General features: G+C 42.1%; 2 protein-coding genes across 3 annotated transcripts; one reads left to right on the forward strand and one right to left on the reverse strand.

The window, feature by feature from the left end:
* Positions 1-1435: 1435 nt before the first annotated feature.
* On the forward strand, positions 1436-15353 carry LOC109467993 (kynurenine/alpha-aminoadipate aminotransferase, mitochondrial-like). Of its 2 annotated transcripts, none has more exons than XM_019766187.1 (14): positions 1436-1639; positions 4549-4651; positions 4845-4913; positions 5305-5434; positions 5911-5985; positions 6297-6506; positions 6881-6946; positions 7279-7361; positions 7735-7831; positions 8128-8189; positions 8372-8436; positions 8662-8766; positions 9286-9386; positions 14908-15353. In XM_019766187.1, the coding sequence occupies exons 1-14, from the start codon at positions 1573-1575 to the stop codon at positions 14965-14967; spliced, it is 1293 nt and encodes a 430-aa protein (XP_019621746.1). In that variant the 5' UTR covers positions 1436-1572; the 3' UTR covers positions 14968-15353. The 2 variants fall into 2 exon arrangements, with proteins under 2 accessions (XP_019621746.1, XP_019621747.1); XM_019766188.1 differs by lacking the exon at positions 1436-1639 and adding an exon at positions 3861-4011.
* On the reverse strand, positions 9398-14899 carry LOC109467992 (leucine-rich repeat and immunoglobulin-like domain-containing nogo receptor-interacting protein 2). The gene is made up of 2 exons (XM_019766186.1): positions 13986-14899; positions 9398-12652 (listed from the first exon to the last, which is right to left on the reverse strand). The coding sequence occupies exon 2, from the start codon at positions 12587-12589 to the stop codon at positions 9569-9571; it is 3021 nt and encodes a 1006-aa protein (XP_019621745.1). The 5' UTR covers positions 12590-12652; positions 13986-14899; the 3' UTR covers positions 9398-9568.
* Positions 15354-15798: the final 445 nt, after the last annotated feature.

A 15798-nucleotide genomic window follows, 5' to 3' on the forward strand; every position in this document is an offset into this window, starting at 1 on the left:
ATTTTTGGGAGCGGACCTAACAAAGCTGGCAGCTAGACCGCTGTAGGCGGTATCTAGAGTTGGGCCTCGTGGAGGGTTCCTACATCACTGCATAGGACCTTTTGTGTTTAGAAATAACGATCTTCCCCCACCAACCTCTGTTTGGAGACAGCTGGAAATGGGGAGCCCCATAATGGGATGGAATCAAATAACGTTACATTGAGGGCTTGTCCTATAGGTTGGAAAGGTTGGACATGCGTCAGGTTATTTCCTACGGCCACACCAAGTAATTGTTATGGATGACGTCCACTGGAGACCTTAAATTTTATTTTATGACGATTTACCACATTTGTGGAAGGATTGACATATCAAGTGACTATCACTTCTTCAAAGATGCCAACCACGAGACCAGACTGTAAGGTTTGAACCACTCACACCTCGAGGTCCCCTACTCTTTTCGATAAGTGCGGTGGGTTCTTTAACCTGCGTGGGGTGAATAAAAGAACACAGTGTAACAATTGCAAGAAACAAGTCTTCTATTCGTCATAGAAATAAATCAACAAAACAGCAGTAGTCGCCCAATTAACAGCCAATGCAAATTTCACCTGTGCCTTGAGGCCGGCCTTTACAAACACAAGGAAATAAAGTGTTTTAATGAATGGATGAATGAAGACCTTCACTGTACAAACATACCCACTGAAGAATCAACGAAGAACCGAGCTGATGACCATGTTGTTATAAGCCTGTGCATAATGTCCTTAGCCTGTGTTACACAAGCTCTCGGCCGGAGGTTTTTTGGGGGCGGCCGGCCGCCAGGAGCGCGATTAGTCAGGCTAATGTTGTGATGAGCTGATGATCTCGCGTTTATATGTCAGAACAAAGTCAGACCGATCACCAGGCTCAGACAACTGAACAGGAAGACAATTTTGCCGATCGCATGTGCTCAGGTAGATCGCAGAATGATCAGCTATTAGATATGCTTACTTTTAGTTGTGAGGTGAGGTGAGGTGAGGTGAGGAGATATTTTTGACGACCACGGGTATAGACAATTTTATTGACCTGAAAATAACACCAAAGATGACATCATTGTACTACGCCAACTGCAACGTTACTGCAGTAAAAATCGTTGTCAAATTTGTCGAAACGTTGGCAATATATAGACTTGCGCAATAATCTGAAAACTGGAGCGGGATAATTTTTGCTTGGCAGAAAAGGGGGCGTCTCTGAGTGCCACAGTTAATGGACAGCGAGCAAATTAGGCAAGTGTGACGTAATTTCTGAGGAAGATAAAGGCCAAATATGATAGACTTAGTTTTGTTAGATACTACCAAAACTTGAGTGGCCACTCCCTGTATTGTAATATCACAAGTGAATCCATGCATTTTACTATACATGACCCTACAGCGACTTTGCGCCAATGGAAATTTCCACTGTCTTCAGACTCTCGAACAACCGGTTTTTTCTCAACGTTGGAAACAGGTCACTGTTGTCAGTAGGTCTACCTCTTCGCTATCAGTGACATCGATCGACCGCATAGTGTCTAATTTTCACAACGACAAAAGCTATCTTGTCGCTCAGCTGTACTTAAGAAGAATGAATTACGTACGTTTTTTGACGGCTGTCAGCCGAGCAAGGAGCAGTGAGTTCTTGAGCCACTTGGGTGAGTAAAACGACAATATTGATTAATGATGAGCGCAACAAACGAATTTTACCTGTCATGCATGTGTGTACGTGTTTCCGTGCTGATAGCACAGACGACTGCAAGGGCTAATTCTTGTTCATGCGATTAACAAAACTAACGAAATGAAGTGTTTCAATCAACAAATAAGAACGTAACTGATCAATGATGATCATGTTGATCGCACGCGCGTGGACATTCAACATTATTCATAGCGTTTCTTTGACAGAGCAAGGTCAGTAAGTAGATTTTTCTACTACATGTAGACAATTTTGTCGCCCGTAGGCGCTCACTACACGTGGATCGCGGAATGTTCAGCTGTTCGATATGTTTGTAGTTGTAGGTATTAAGTAGATATTTTGTACGACAACGTGTAGACAATTATGTACGGATGACCGCGTCGCGATCGCATTGTGTTGTATCGTTACGTCAGTGGAAATTTCCACTGTATTGCGATCCTTGACCCTTTTCTAGATCTGTCGGTTAGTGCAACTTTCAAAAGATTTTGGTCGTGAAAACAGCAGATCCTGGGACAGTGAGTTCTTGAGCAACGGCAACATTGAAAATATCCAAAGGTTACTACAAGTAAACTTTTCGTCCGTTACTAGTTCTTTACGGAAAAGCGGAGCAAATGTCTGAAAAGTGGAGCCGAATGATTTTTGATTCAACAGAAAAGGGGGCGGCGTCGATTTTTCGTCACGCATTTTTCGTCGTCAATACGGTGCGCTTTTCGCGAGGCAAGATTTTTAGTTGTACAATAGAGAGAGAAATCTTGTTCGTGTCAAACAGACATTGGCAGTGATTATTATAATATAGTTAAGCGCAACCTATGGTCATGTTAACACCCAAGCCTACCTTCCCAAGTACTAGTGTGAAGTCACTTGCATACACGACACGTGTAAGACCAAACCTAGAATATGCCGCGACAGTATGGGTGGGGCTAATCAATCTCCCATCGTGAAATACCTAGTACCGGGAAACCTAGCTGAGGCGGGCGGGAAAGAGCTCCTGCAGCCCAGAGGAAAAGCCCGCCCCAACCACGATAAGACTGGATACCAGGCCAGATAGTGGAATGTCCTCATTATTTCAGGCGTGGGCAGTTACACCCTCCCCCGACATGGACGTGACTCATATGCATCGTCGATCTCTGACAGGAAAAAAGAGAGACCTACATGACCCGTACCCTGTAATCATGCTTGTCTGTCGACGTGCTGCATAATACCAAGGAGCTTGATATAGTACCGACCCGCCAGATGCTGTATCGGTGGGGCTTGTTTCTGTGGGCATATGATAAGTATTCTGTGGCCTTTTCTAGCCTCCACCGGGCCTTCCTAAGGGGTTTTGATTACAGTGTACTTATTATAAGATTTATGAATAGAAGAATTCGGCAAAAATAGGGTTAGTATGGTGGCCAAACTCCCCTGGCCAATTACTAGTACTAGAATTCTGCCATTTGGGTGAAATTCTACTCTTTTTAACCCGCGTTGTTGCTTATACTGTTAGTCTGCGTTTCTGCGTATCGTACTGTCTGTTAGGCGACCTGTATTATATATTCATGATATAAATCATCGAACTCGCCTAGAGCAAGAACATTATACACACTGACAGATGTATAATGTCCTTGCCTAGAGCGATGAGTCACGTAGCGTCGGAAGAGTTAATTGACCGTAAATGCTGTCACTAATTTGAGGGTCACCCTGGCCTGATTAAATCACTTTTGCCGGCCGCCCAACATCCAGCCGGCTAGGGAGCCCCCCGGAGCATGGGTTACATAGGCTAAGGGTCACCCTAAACTTGATAAATCAAAGAAGTACTGTTACAGTTGGTACACTGTAGTCTGACTTACTATATTGTGCATGTTTAACTTTGCAAAATTATATTGGACAAGACATTCAGTCAAAGTCAGTCAATATAAAAACGTTTGTGTCAGTACTAACGTGATTTGGCATAGCCCCGCCTACCCAATCGCAAGTCTATAAACCACATGCATGATGTACGTGTCCTATGCGGCTCTTTCATGCTTTTATGGTTTTATAATGGGTTTTATCATTAAATATGACTTCCTTGCTTGGCACGGGGCACTTGCGTCGGTCCGAAGCTCGGTCACAAGCTCGTAACATGCATGTACCGTAAGGCTGTCAAATACTAGTATTGATGAAAAATGACACCAAAAAGCGCCACCCCCACATTCACATGTACAAATGGACTAACCTAGAGTTCATGAGAAGTTCACTGTACCCGGCCATGTCGGCATACTGATAAGCCTTTACACCGGTCATATGTAAGGATGAAGTACGCCAAGTTTCTGAACGCCGTGGCCAAGGCCAGGGGGGCATCGCCTCTCCGTGCATTGGGTGAGCTTTTTCTGGTTGAACTAGATTGGACAACTACCGTTAGCTCGGTTAAGTTAAAACCAGGCATAACGTTATGCACTGCCCTGGAATTGAAATACCATCGTTGCCATAACGGAACGTGCGCATTTATCATGCCTTTTCTATTGTCTCTCTTGTTTACATAAATTATATATTTAAGGAGTATCAGGCAAAAAGCACAATTGCCATTTCTAAACAAGGCCGAACAAAGAATCAACTTGATTTTTTCTGCAAGTACAAAACAATGATGTCACCCCCCCCCCCAACGAACTGTTGACTTTGTCATTTCTATTTCACTGATTTTTACCAACCCTTCAGTCGAAGCATAACGAAGCAAAGTATTTATCGCTTATATGCTTTCTACCATGGTTGTTGCCATGGCATTTGCAAAACAAACTACTAGGAAATATTTATTCCTGTGGAGGGTGTGTAACATGTATTATGTGTTTCTGAACACACAAAAAAGGTGTAGAATGATACAAAAGTTCTCTTACTGACAGAATGACATTGCCCTTGCAGTTGACATCCAGCAGCGAGCAGTTCCAGGGTCGCTGATCGCCCTGTCCACAGGCATGCCCAACACCTCCTGCTTCCCACTGTCTTCTGCACACCTCTACACCAGGTGGGTTGAACTGTTATCTAAAGCAACTTAACAGTCAAGTTTGCCCAAGAAGGCCAGCTAGGGGACCAAGGTCTTCTTGGACAGGTGGCCTTCTTGCAGTCTCCATATTTTTTTTTCAAATGTTGCCACGAATTTCTGATTTCCTGATTGTTTGTAGGTAATTAATATTCTATCATGCATATTTGATTGACAGGAAGGGGAAGAAGCTAGACTTGTCTCCAGTCTGGATGAACCAGGGTCTGCAGTACACCTCCTCACAAGGGTAGGCCTTTGTGATATTAATACATGCAGCAGATTTTCACTTGCTGATTCACCTGGTGGCATTCCAAGTTATTTTGGCTGACATTTTTGTGCATGTGTTTTTAGTAGTACAGTTTCAGCATCGCAAGCAATATTTGTCCAATTCCATGTACAACATACCAATTGTGTGTATGACAAGATGTTGATTTTTATGAGTTACATAGAATTAAAAGCCTGTTAGAAATTGATATATGTTCTCTGTCTCTTAAATGACACTAAAGAAGAGTGACAGATGTCCGAGAAAAGTAATCTCCGTAATTTATCCAGCTGTAGAATTTCTTTCAATATTGTTTACCTGGATGTCTAACCTTCATCAGTATATTCCTGTTCTGAATCATTGTGTACATCTGCAGGCATCCAGAGATGGTAGAATGGGGGAAGGAGCTTCAGAGGAGAAAACACAACCCTCCCACCGACTACCTGAGCCACGAGGGAAAGATGGACTTGTGTGTAACAGCTGGCAGCCAGGAGGCCATGTGCAAGGTACTCACACAGACCTGCCTCTTGCCTCACATGTTTTCATTGTGCAGTGTGCATTGATAGCATGGATTTCATCTGTGGAAGCTATATTCTGTATCTGTATAGCTGGTATAACCGCCCTTCGGCATAACATGCCAGCTTCGCAGGCACGCTGTGTGGCGGCATACTCACTCCATTCTACCTCCTCTGTGAAGGAAGAGTGGAGCTGGTATAGCATCTGCAAATGGAATCTATAGTCTCCAAGCAGATCCTAAGGTGGCAATACTCTTGGCCAAAGGAGTAACCATCTTAGCTTTGTTGGCTACTGTTCACTCCTTTGTTTGACCAATGGTACTGCCTTGCCACCATAGGATCTGCTGAGGTATTATGGAATCCATCCTAGTGTATTGACATGCAATTATCCAGGAATGTTTGTCTGTAAAAGTAAGATGTGCAGTTCTTCATTCTTGGAATTGAACATGTTATGTATTTTTAACCAGACTATGGAGATGTTGGTGACTACTGGTGACAATGTCCTGATTGAAACTCCTGCTTATCCCGGAATACTGTCTATTGTGAGTATTACCATATTCTGATATTCATCACACTCAACATCACATTCAACACTCTTCAAATTAGTTAAGTGTTAAACAGATTTTTGTCACACATAAAGAAAGGCAAAATTAACCTGCTCTTAAAGGAGCAGTATAATGTCTCCATCCCAAAAGAAACGTTCAGAATAACTTACATCATTTCATAAGGCAAATTCAATTGGGTATTTCCTCTCGATCATATAATACAGTTCCAATGCATTCACAAAAACGCAAACACTTCCTAGAAAGCTTTACATTTACTAATCTCTGATTTCCTGTTCCTGGTTTTGTAGGCAAAACCGATGGGCTGCAACATCCTTGAGGTGGAGACAGACGAGCATGGGCCAAAGATAAGTTCCCTGCGAAGGATCCTGTCCAACTGGAACCCTGCAGACAGTTCCAATATGTGTTCAGACATCCCCCGTGTGTTCTACACCACCTCGTCAGGATCTAACCCCACGGGCGTCACCACGTCAGTGGAACGGAAACAGCAAGTGTATCAGGTCCAATATTTTTACATTTTTCTACTGTATATAGTATTGCTGTGGAGAAGCTATGTACTGGCAGGAGAGACTTAATATGCTCTCTTTTCACAGTGCTAGGAATAGCTCCGCTCGCCAGCAGTGAGGGCTGAAAGTGAGCACACCTAATAGTGCTATGCCTACACACCAGACATCAAACAGCCATTTAGTATTGTCCTATGCTTCAAGAACAGATTCTGAAGTATTGTTTTGGGCATTGCTTGCTTAGGGGAAGTTTGTATGTCCTCAGCACAAAGTATTGGGAGTGAGTGAGCAGAGATAGGACATCTCTTTATTTTGAATCCCTATATTTATCTGTGATTGAAACTCTTGATATCTTTGCATTTACCCCACAGATAGCGAGCGAGTATGACTTCCTTATCCTGGAGGATGACCCGTACTACTACATCCAGTTCACAGAGGTACAGTCATCAATGTTTGCTTCTTCATTGGGGTCCCAATGTTATATCAGAACTATTAACAAGGCTATCAACTTATCTTAAAGGTAACATCTTATAGTAAAGTTATACAGATGATACATGTGACTTGGTGAGCAGTGGATCATACATGTGTTAGTTGCATCAGACTTTCTGCAACATATGATTCCACTGCATTACATAACATCACTTAAGCATTATTGCTCCTCTGGACCCCCTGATGGCTTTCCTTGGTACTTTAGCAGAATTTTCAGTTTTGTGTGCTTGACATCCTAGTTTATTGTACTCTAAACATGTATGCTTGTTTGATGTTCTAGACTCCTGTGCCCAGCTACCTGTCTATGGACGTTGACGGACGAGTCATCAGATTTGACTCTTTCTCCAAGATTCTATCTGCTGGGTGAGTCTGTAAGATTTGAACGTGTGTGGATGAATAGACTCTTGTGTGTGAAAATCTTTGTTTTCGATACGCTATATATACCCACTAGCATACATACGTTCAAGGAAACTATATCTGAACTGACAGTATCAACTATCATGTGTAGGTATGATGCTTCATCTCAGAGTTCCTTCCAAACAAGTAAACACTTTCATTTGCATATAAAATGTACCCCATAGCTAGATTTTTTTAATAATTTTTTTTTATAGCTAGATATCTGTGCTAAGATATCGGTTAGGCCAAGGGGCAGTTACACTGTCTTATATACAGATTCAGATACCCATAATGATAATTCTTTCGTACAAGTCTTGTATTTTTCTATCTTGCTACACAGGATGCGTATCGGGTTTGCCACCGGTCCCCAGCCCCTGATAGAGAGGCTGGTGTACCACATGCAGGTCTGCACCCAGCATGCAAACACACTCTCCCAGGTAGGAAACAGTCCTTACTCTCCAAAGCAGAGGTTTAGCCTGATTTATAGCCTAACCTCTGCTTGGTTTTCTAACCTTTTTAGAAGTTTTGGCAGGCTTTCAAGTTTGTTGGCTATTCTTATGATAGAAGGGCTAGAAAGCAAAAAAAAAAGGACAAATCATCAAAGGTTTGAAATAAAGGCCTAACCTCTGCTAGGAGAGTACAAAGTCCATTTTGTATCTCAAGGAGGTTACAACTGTATCATGTTTTTACTACGACTCTGATATGGAGATGTTGTATTTTTGTATTTTCCCAGATGATCTGCCTGCTGATTCTACAGGATTGGGGACAGGAGGGATTTGATGCTCACACGGAGCGGTGTGTCATTGTACTTTTAATATTACATGTAACCTTCCACCTGCTGTCTAATTCCATAAAGGAGTTTCAAAATACAAACTCAATGTATAGAGTTTTAGACTGTATGTTTACCGTGTAATAATCCTCAGAATTTGTTGAAAACTGCTGACATTATGTAATCATTGTTGTTTGTTACTTAACAGTGTAACAGAGTTCTACCGCAAGCGGAGAGACATTATCCTGGAGTCATGTGACACTTGGTTAAAAGGTATTGTGTCTTCAGTTAAACATCATTTGGTGCATAGAGTACTGTAAATGTATCCACTTTTGAGATGGTTTTGTAATCCTATGGCTTTTATGTACCTGTGTCCTATCCTGGAAGACTAGCTGTCACTTAGTTATAGGTACACAGCTAAAGGAGAGGTTGAAACCCAATAAACTCCAATTCTATGTACCGGTATATATGTAAATTAAAAATAACTTTTTTTTGCAGACTATGCAGAGTGGACTGTCCCAGACAGTGGTATGTTCCTGTGGATGAAGCTCCTGGGAGTCCAGGATACCGCTGACCTGGTCATGCAGAAAGCTCTGGATGCAGGTACGTTCATTATGGTGCAAATGTTTTTATACGAGAATCTGAAAACATAACATAACATTGCTCACATTCTCTGAATTCTAGTCTGGCCTTGATGTTTCTATATATGTATATGTTTTTCTACATTGTAAAAAGAATGCTTTTTAGCCAAGTTACCAAACCCAGTTACCAAAACTATTTTAGCTGCCAAATCTCTTTTGTCCTGCCAAAGTTTCCTACCTACAGCTACAATATGTTTGGTAACCAGAGCAGAATTCAGAGAACAGTGAGCAACATTTTTTTAGCTTTACATGTTGGATATACATGACAGTTCAGATGCTTTTAGTTTTATTGTGCATATGGTCTGATCCTCAGCTCAAAATTAGACTTGGGAAACATTGTACCTATCAACTGCATTTATACATAAGATAATCTTCTTGGAAGATGATAAAAACAGTCATCTACTACAATAATCATATACATGTAGCAGAATATTCCAGCATTTTCAGTGTTTGAATGTCATGCCCTGTGCTTATGTTTCAGGTGTGCTGTTTGCTCCTGGCAAAGCGTTTACCGCCAATGAGGCACCCAGCTCCTACATAAGGGCATCATACTCACAGGCTCCTGAACAGGACATTGATAAGGTATTATAATACTGTTCCTTTCTTTATGCCTCAAAGATTTTGCCAGCTAGATTTTGCTTTCTGTAATGAACAAAAGGTTTTTGCACAAAAAAAGCAGTTTGAACAGCTATGATGATTCATACTATAGTTTTAAAAGAATCAGGGCAGGTATACATTTTGGCATGAGTACAGGAAATTCCAGTTCAATACCAAGGCTTAGACACACTTTTTGACCTTCCTGTATGGTCTGGCTTTACACCATCGGATGTCTGTGTTCCTGTCCTGAATGATTTTACAGATTTAGCAACACTCATGACTAGCCCTGCAGGAAGAGGCTCTCTTTCCTTCTGCAGCGTCTTCTGGTCTCCAGCTTTTGCTCTTTCAGATTTGTATCTGTCCTTTGTCTTTGGTTTTTCTTTTGTGTCAGGTTTGGACTTGGGAGTGGAATCTCTTGCTTCATCAGGGAGGTCATGCTTATTGGATAGATTTTTGGAAGGATTTCTTAGAACTTTCCTCCCACCTTCCGTGTTTGTTAGCATGTGGGCCATAGCACGGAATTTTGAACTTGAATGCTCTGGTTTCCGAGGGGCATTGCCAGTGGGTATTGGCCCTGCCTCGGACACCAAGCCACCACCCACGTTTAGTGTCATCTGAAGATGTCTGTGTTGTTGCCTGTTCTGACTAGAAGGGCTGTAGTGGCGGGAGCCAGGAATTGTGAGCTCTCCGTTGCTGTGTTTACCTCTGCCTGTGCTGGGCAGCGTATTTCGCCAGAGGTCTTCCTTGTGCCTTGGATTCCGTGGCTTTGGCCATGTGGTGGTTGTTTCTGATGCAACTGAATGGTAACCAAACGGTATGGTGTATCTTGTACTCAGAGGAGTGCGACTTGTTTGGTTGTCACTGAGGTTGTCCTCTTGTATGTTCTCATAGATGGGCTCAGTAGGATAACTTGAGACCGGGACATGTGTGAATCCTGACTGACAATTTTCACTCGGCTTTTTGAGGACCCTGGCTGGGAGAGTGGGCCTATTCTGGCCATGGTCAGGGATCACCATCTTGCCATGTGTTAGGGACCTGGGATTATCAGTTTCTCGAACATTACTGCAACTGCCATGGTTTATTGGTGAGGTGAGAACTGCCCGGAATGACCTCGGAGAGTTGCTTTCCTTCGGCATTACAGAGCGACAGGATTCATCTGGATTGTTGTAACCAGGTTGTATAGACCCGATGCTTTTCCCATTCATTTTTCCATACCTGTGATTGAGAGTGGAGGGTACTATCTCATAGTGATGGTCAGTTGCACATTTGTTTTCCGTTGTCACAGTTTGTGTCAGTCCTGAGTGTCCTATATGGCTGTTGCTCAAAGTAGAGGAGTGTTCCACAGGACATGGCATCTCTTCTGGGGTGGAATATATGTTCTCCTCCCCTGTTGGTGTAATCTCTACATCCTCAAGTGTGATAACAACCTCCTGATCTCGTTCTGCCTTCTTGTTTTTCCTCTTCTGGTGCAGGCAGGACGTTTGACCCCAACCATCACCTTTGTGACAGGTGAAGGCAAGAACAACCATGATAACTATGATAAGAGAGGCCAGCGTGCCAAAGACAATGCCAATAACAGGACTGGAGCCCCTTGAAACGTTTTGTATATTCACTGCTGGGGCTAAAGATGAATTGGTGAATGTGGAAATACTTGTGATTTCCTCTTTGAACTGAAACTCCTTGTTTTGTGGAGAAAGTGAAAGGCTGCTAAGGACTATTGAAAGTGTGTCGTTGCCTCCAGCATTGCTGGCCTGACATGTGTATGTGCCCTCACTGTCCGGTGAGGCTGTGACGACATGTATGGTGCTGCCAGTCTGTGTGCTTCCATCCGGCAGTGTCCAACTGACGACAGGTGCAGGGAAACCTGTGGTGTTGCAGTGTAACGTCACCGTCCCTTCTCCAACTGCTGCCAGGTCATTTGTGACCTGTACTATGTCTGGGGCGACACAGATAAAGCTTTCGGACGGTACATCGGGAATCGTACGAGTTTTCAGTCCAGAGGGCTTGTCACATGTTGGATAGAAAAGTCTGTTAACACTCGAGGACTCGTACCAGTCTCTCAGCCATGCCAAGCGGCAATCACAACTAAAGGGATTGCTGTCTAGGTACACATAGGCATCATGAATTATGTTCTCAAATGTCCCCTCAGGAAGTGTGGACAACAAGTTGTTGGACAGGATTAGATTGTTAAGCATTGGAAGACCACTGAAGGCATCAGTGTCTATTGTTTGGATGGTATTAAACCAAAAATCAAGATGGGTCAACTTAGGGAGGGGGGAGAGGATATTATTTGGAATCTGAGTCAGATTATTGCGCTGAAGGGACAGTTGCTCAAGGTTTGGTACATACTCGGAAAGATTTGAAGGAATGGCATCCATGCTATTATTACTCAGTTCCAAGATAGCGAGCTTTTGTAATCCTAAGAAAATACTTCCAGTAAAGTGAGAGGACAGTTCTGTTTTTATGTCGTTCAACTGAAGGCTTTGGAGAAGAGGAACCCCTGCAAATGGCTGGAGAATTGTCTGGGTAAACTGGTTTCCTGACAGGTCCAGTGTTGTGAGGTTCGGCAGTTGGTTCAAAGTGCTGGATGGGACCAGGGATAGGCGATTGTACTGAAGGTAGAGTTGCTCAACATTCTCGAGAGGATTTGTGGCAAACGACGGCAAAGACGTCAGCTTGTTTGACCCAAGCTTCAGCACTCTCAACCACGGAAAACCACCCAAAATGTTCTCATCCATATATGCTATATCATTGTAGCTAAAAGCCAGGTTTTCTACCAAATACAGCCCAGATAACATTTCCAGTGTTAAGGACTCTAACCAATTGCTGGTTAGATCAAGCTTTGTGACGTTTTCCAATCCCATGAAGGCTCCAGGCTGGATGCTACTGATCCGGTTATTGTAGATGTTCAAGGTTTGTAAGCTGGTGAGGTTAGAAAATACGCCGTGTTCCAATACACTGATGGAGTTGAACGGCAGGTCTAGTGTGACTGTGGGGAAGGTGGCTCCAGCTGTAACATTATAGGCCGGAATCCCGCTTGGTACTGCCAATAGGTTCTTCTGCCTGCAGTTGACTCTTCCTAGGATGTTGTAGGGGCATGCATGAATGGAACATGGGGACAGACATACCATTAGATTGAACAGTACCGGTATGTATGTGAAAGGTCCCGGTCTTCCTGTAGTTCTCATGTTGTGGAGCTGTTGTTGTCTGGAAAGTCGCAGGACTGTGTCAGAGTTTCTTACTGACTCTGTCTGAAATAAAGCATGGAGGGCAAGCTGTAAGAAAAAGGAGTTGGGTGTACATAATGTTTTACTAGTCCTTTCAGCATTTAGTACATGTACACGCAACAATCATGTATTTTCATTGTAGTATCAATACGGTACTGTGTGAGCAATTTAGCATTTTTACATACTACATCTATACAGTAGTAAGTCATGATACAATAGTCAGTGGTGATACTTTGCACAAAGTTCCCGTTTTTCCTGGCCTTCTCTGTACTAGTAACTGATAATTGGTACCTCATTTGTAGAGAGAAGTGCAGTAAATGCAAATATGCGTCGACATGTCAGCAACTTCCCCAAACATCTTTTCCCGAGATATTGATGTCAAAAGATAAACATCTTTTCCTATACTTCAACAAAAAGCCTGTAGTGCCGAATTTCTTATGTTCTTTGTTATTGGTGCTTACACAAGCTACAGTTTCGCAATGGCGCCAAAGTCAAAGCAGCGGTAACAAAGGTACTTCTGAGAAGGAAGGGGTTGTTTTTAAAAGTCTTACGCCTCGATGTCACCATGATGCGGAAATTTGTGCCCCAGGTAGGATTCTGAATACAAGAACAATTCCATAGCACTGACCGCCATGTAATATGCTGATGAAAGTGTAATAGTCAGTATAGAACTGAGACCTTCTTTTCCAACATCAAAGAAATGTGTGGGTGTATCATGGCCATGCTTCCTTAATTAACTTAGTTATGTACCTCCAATCATCATAAAAAAAGCAAGTTGGAAAATGTAGATGAAAACTGGGCATTAGTTCTAAGATACACAAATTAAAAGGAAAGTTTAATGAATACAAAATATATATTGGTTATACTACAGCACAGGCATTGTTTCAAAGTGCTGATTGAGTCTCTTGTTTAACTGCTGTGAGTTATTGACTGCTTTGTCTCCTCCATTGTCCACTGAAAAGATGCCCTCCAATGGATTCTGACCATAGCAGATGTCTTTTCTGGGTATAAAAGCCAAGCCTTTGTACTGAGGGTGGTAAACTTGCAATACAGAGCTTAGTCTAGTCTTGCTCCAATACCAATTTGATAGTAGAGTCCACTACCTGTTCTATCCCTCAATGCCTTACATGTACCTACCTCAGAACCACATTACTGTATCTATCACAAACATCAAATTGATGAATAAGTGTTCATTGTTGGCTTCCCATGCATGAGGACTATAATACACATTACACAAAAGTAACCTCGAGTCTAGGTCTCTCAGTTCTAAAGAGCCTATGTAAGACTAAGAGTTCCTTCTATTACAGTATACCTTTGGAAGGGAGAAACAACTTAGATAGAGTACAATGTTACCTACCTTGAGTGATGTCTGTAAGCTTCCTCACTGCTGCTAGAACCACATTCAGGGACGGATCACAGATGGAGGGCTTCTCCTCCCCTGGTTGTTGCCAGGAGGCAGCCGTCCACTCAGGAAAGAATTCCCTCCCCAGAGCCTGAGTCCTTCCCTCAAGTGCCTGGATTGACTGTGCCTCTTCTGTTCAACCCTGATGAATTTGTGATGCAGCTGGATTGTTTCCTCCACATTTATACCCAACCTTGTTCCTCATTAAATAAAAAAGCCTCATTGTTTCTTGATACAGCTTATTGTCCAAATTATGTGATCTAGATGAAGATTGTGCCATTCTCCACTTATCCTCAATTTGAAAAGAGGTTCCACATTTATACCTAACTTTTACATGATGTTCCCGATAAAGTATAAAAAGCCTTTTTCTTCCTTCATTAAGCTTATTGTCCTTATTCTGGGAACTACATAGATGAAAGAAATGTGCCATTCTTCTGTGATCCTCCATTTGAAAAGAGGTTCCGCACGTCTGAAGAAAACATGTCCAGTGATACAAACATCCTGTTTTAACTCAGCTTCCTCTTCTTCAAATCCTTCATAGAAAAGAAGTTACAACTGTTACATCATTCTTTTCAAGCTGTTACCTCTTAGCTTATAGTGTACAAGCAAAACTGTGCATATACATCCTGCAAAATGCCAAATAGCTTATGTACACTTAGCCATCTTGTCTACAGTTTGTTCATGAATCAACGCTATTACCCAGACTTTGTACAATGTAAGTATGAAGTGGGAAAAATATAGTATGGCCCATTGACTCCATTGACAAGTCTGAACCTATCTGTATGTTATAAGCCTTTTGCTATGCCTACTGATTGCATGTTACTAAGGTTACATAAAGATTGTATAGAAATAAAACTGTGTGTTTTACTTCTCACAGGGTATCCAGAGGCTGGCTGCACTGTTGAAGGAAGAGCTAAAGCTGACTGCGTCTGTGTGATGCCAAACAGCCGAACTGCAAACTTGGTCGGGTTAATCTGAATGTCAGAGGGGCAGTCTGTAAATGTTAAACTGGGACAGCTACAGATGTTGTTTTAAACTGGGACACCTATGTTCTAAAGCCCCTACGTTTCGACATAGGGTTATTGTTGTTGGAACATACATGTAGGGGTGTCCGTATATAGGGGTGTAACCTATTAAATCATGTCTTACTTCTTTGAGTTTTGTTCACAATAGTATTTCACATAGGATGATGTTATTGTTAGTGATATGAAAGCAAACCGTAATCATGGAAGCTTCTAGAAGAGAAACAAATTTTTTTAAACTGTACATGATGTAAAAACACTTTCAGTGTTACTAATCATGACCAGTACCTGTATATATTGAGTTAGACCAAGGACATTATACACAATGTCTCTGGTTAGACTAACCAACATCTTTTGCAATTAGGAATGCCTTTCAAAGTTGTTGGTTACTCGCTAGAAGATAACTAGTGCTATCCTAATCAGTCAATATATAACCATGGCCAGTATTTTATTTTTGCTCAGATAAGAAGACATTATCAGTCCTCTAGCTATGCAAGAGTGGAGCTCATCATGATCTATTATGTAGGAAAATAGGTGTTGAATAGGCAGGGTTTAGGTGTAACTTGTTGTTTGATGTACATGTCTGTTATAAAGACATGTACTGTAATTGAGTGTAAACAAGGTATTAAATGACAGCTAAAGAGGTGAATTTGGTACATCCTTCCAGTGATATATCATTTATAAGAAAACCTATCATTTATAAATAGATGTTTACATGTAATACATGGTAAAAGGTGCTTATGTTT

The sequence above is a fragment of the Branchiostoma belcheri genome, unplaced genomic scaffold (genome assembly GCF_001625305.1).
Source record: "Branchiostoma belcheri isolate BF01 breed outbred unplaced genomic scaffold, Haploidv18h27 scaffold19, whole genome shotgun sequence".
Lineage (NCBI taxonomy): Eukaryota > Metazoa > Chordata > Leptocardii > Amphioxiformes > Branchiostomatidae > Branchiostoma > Branchiostoma belcheri.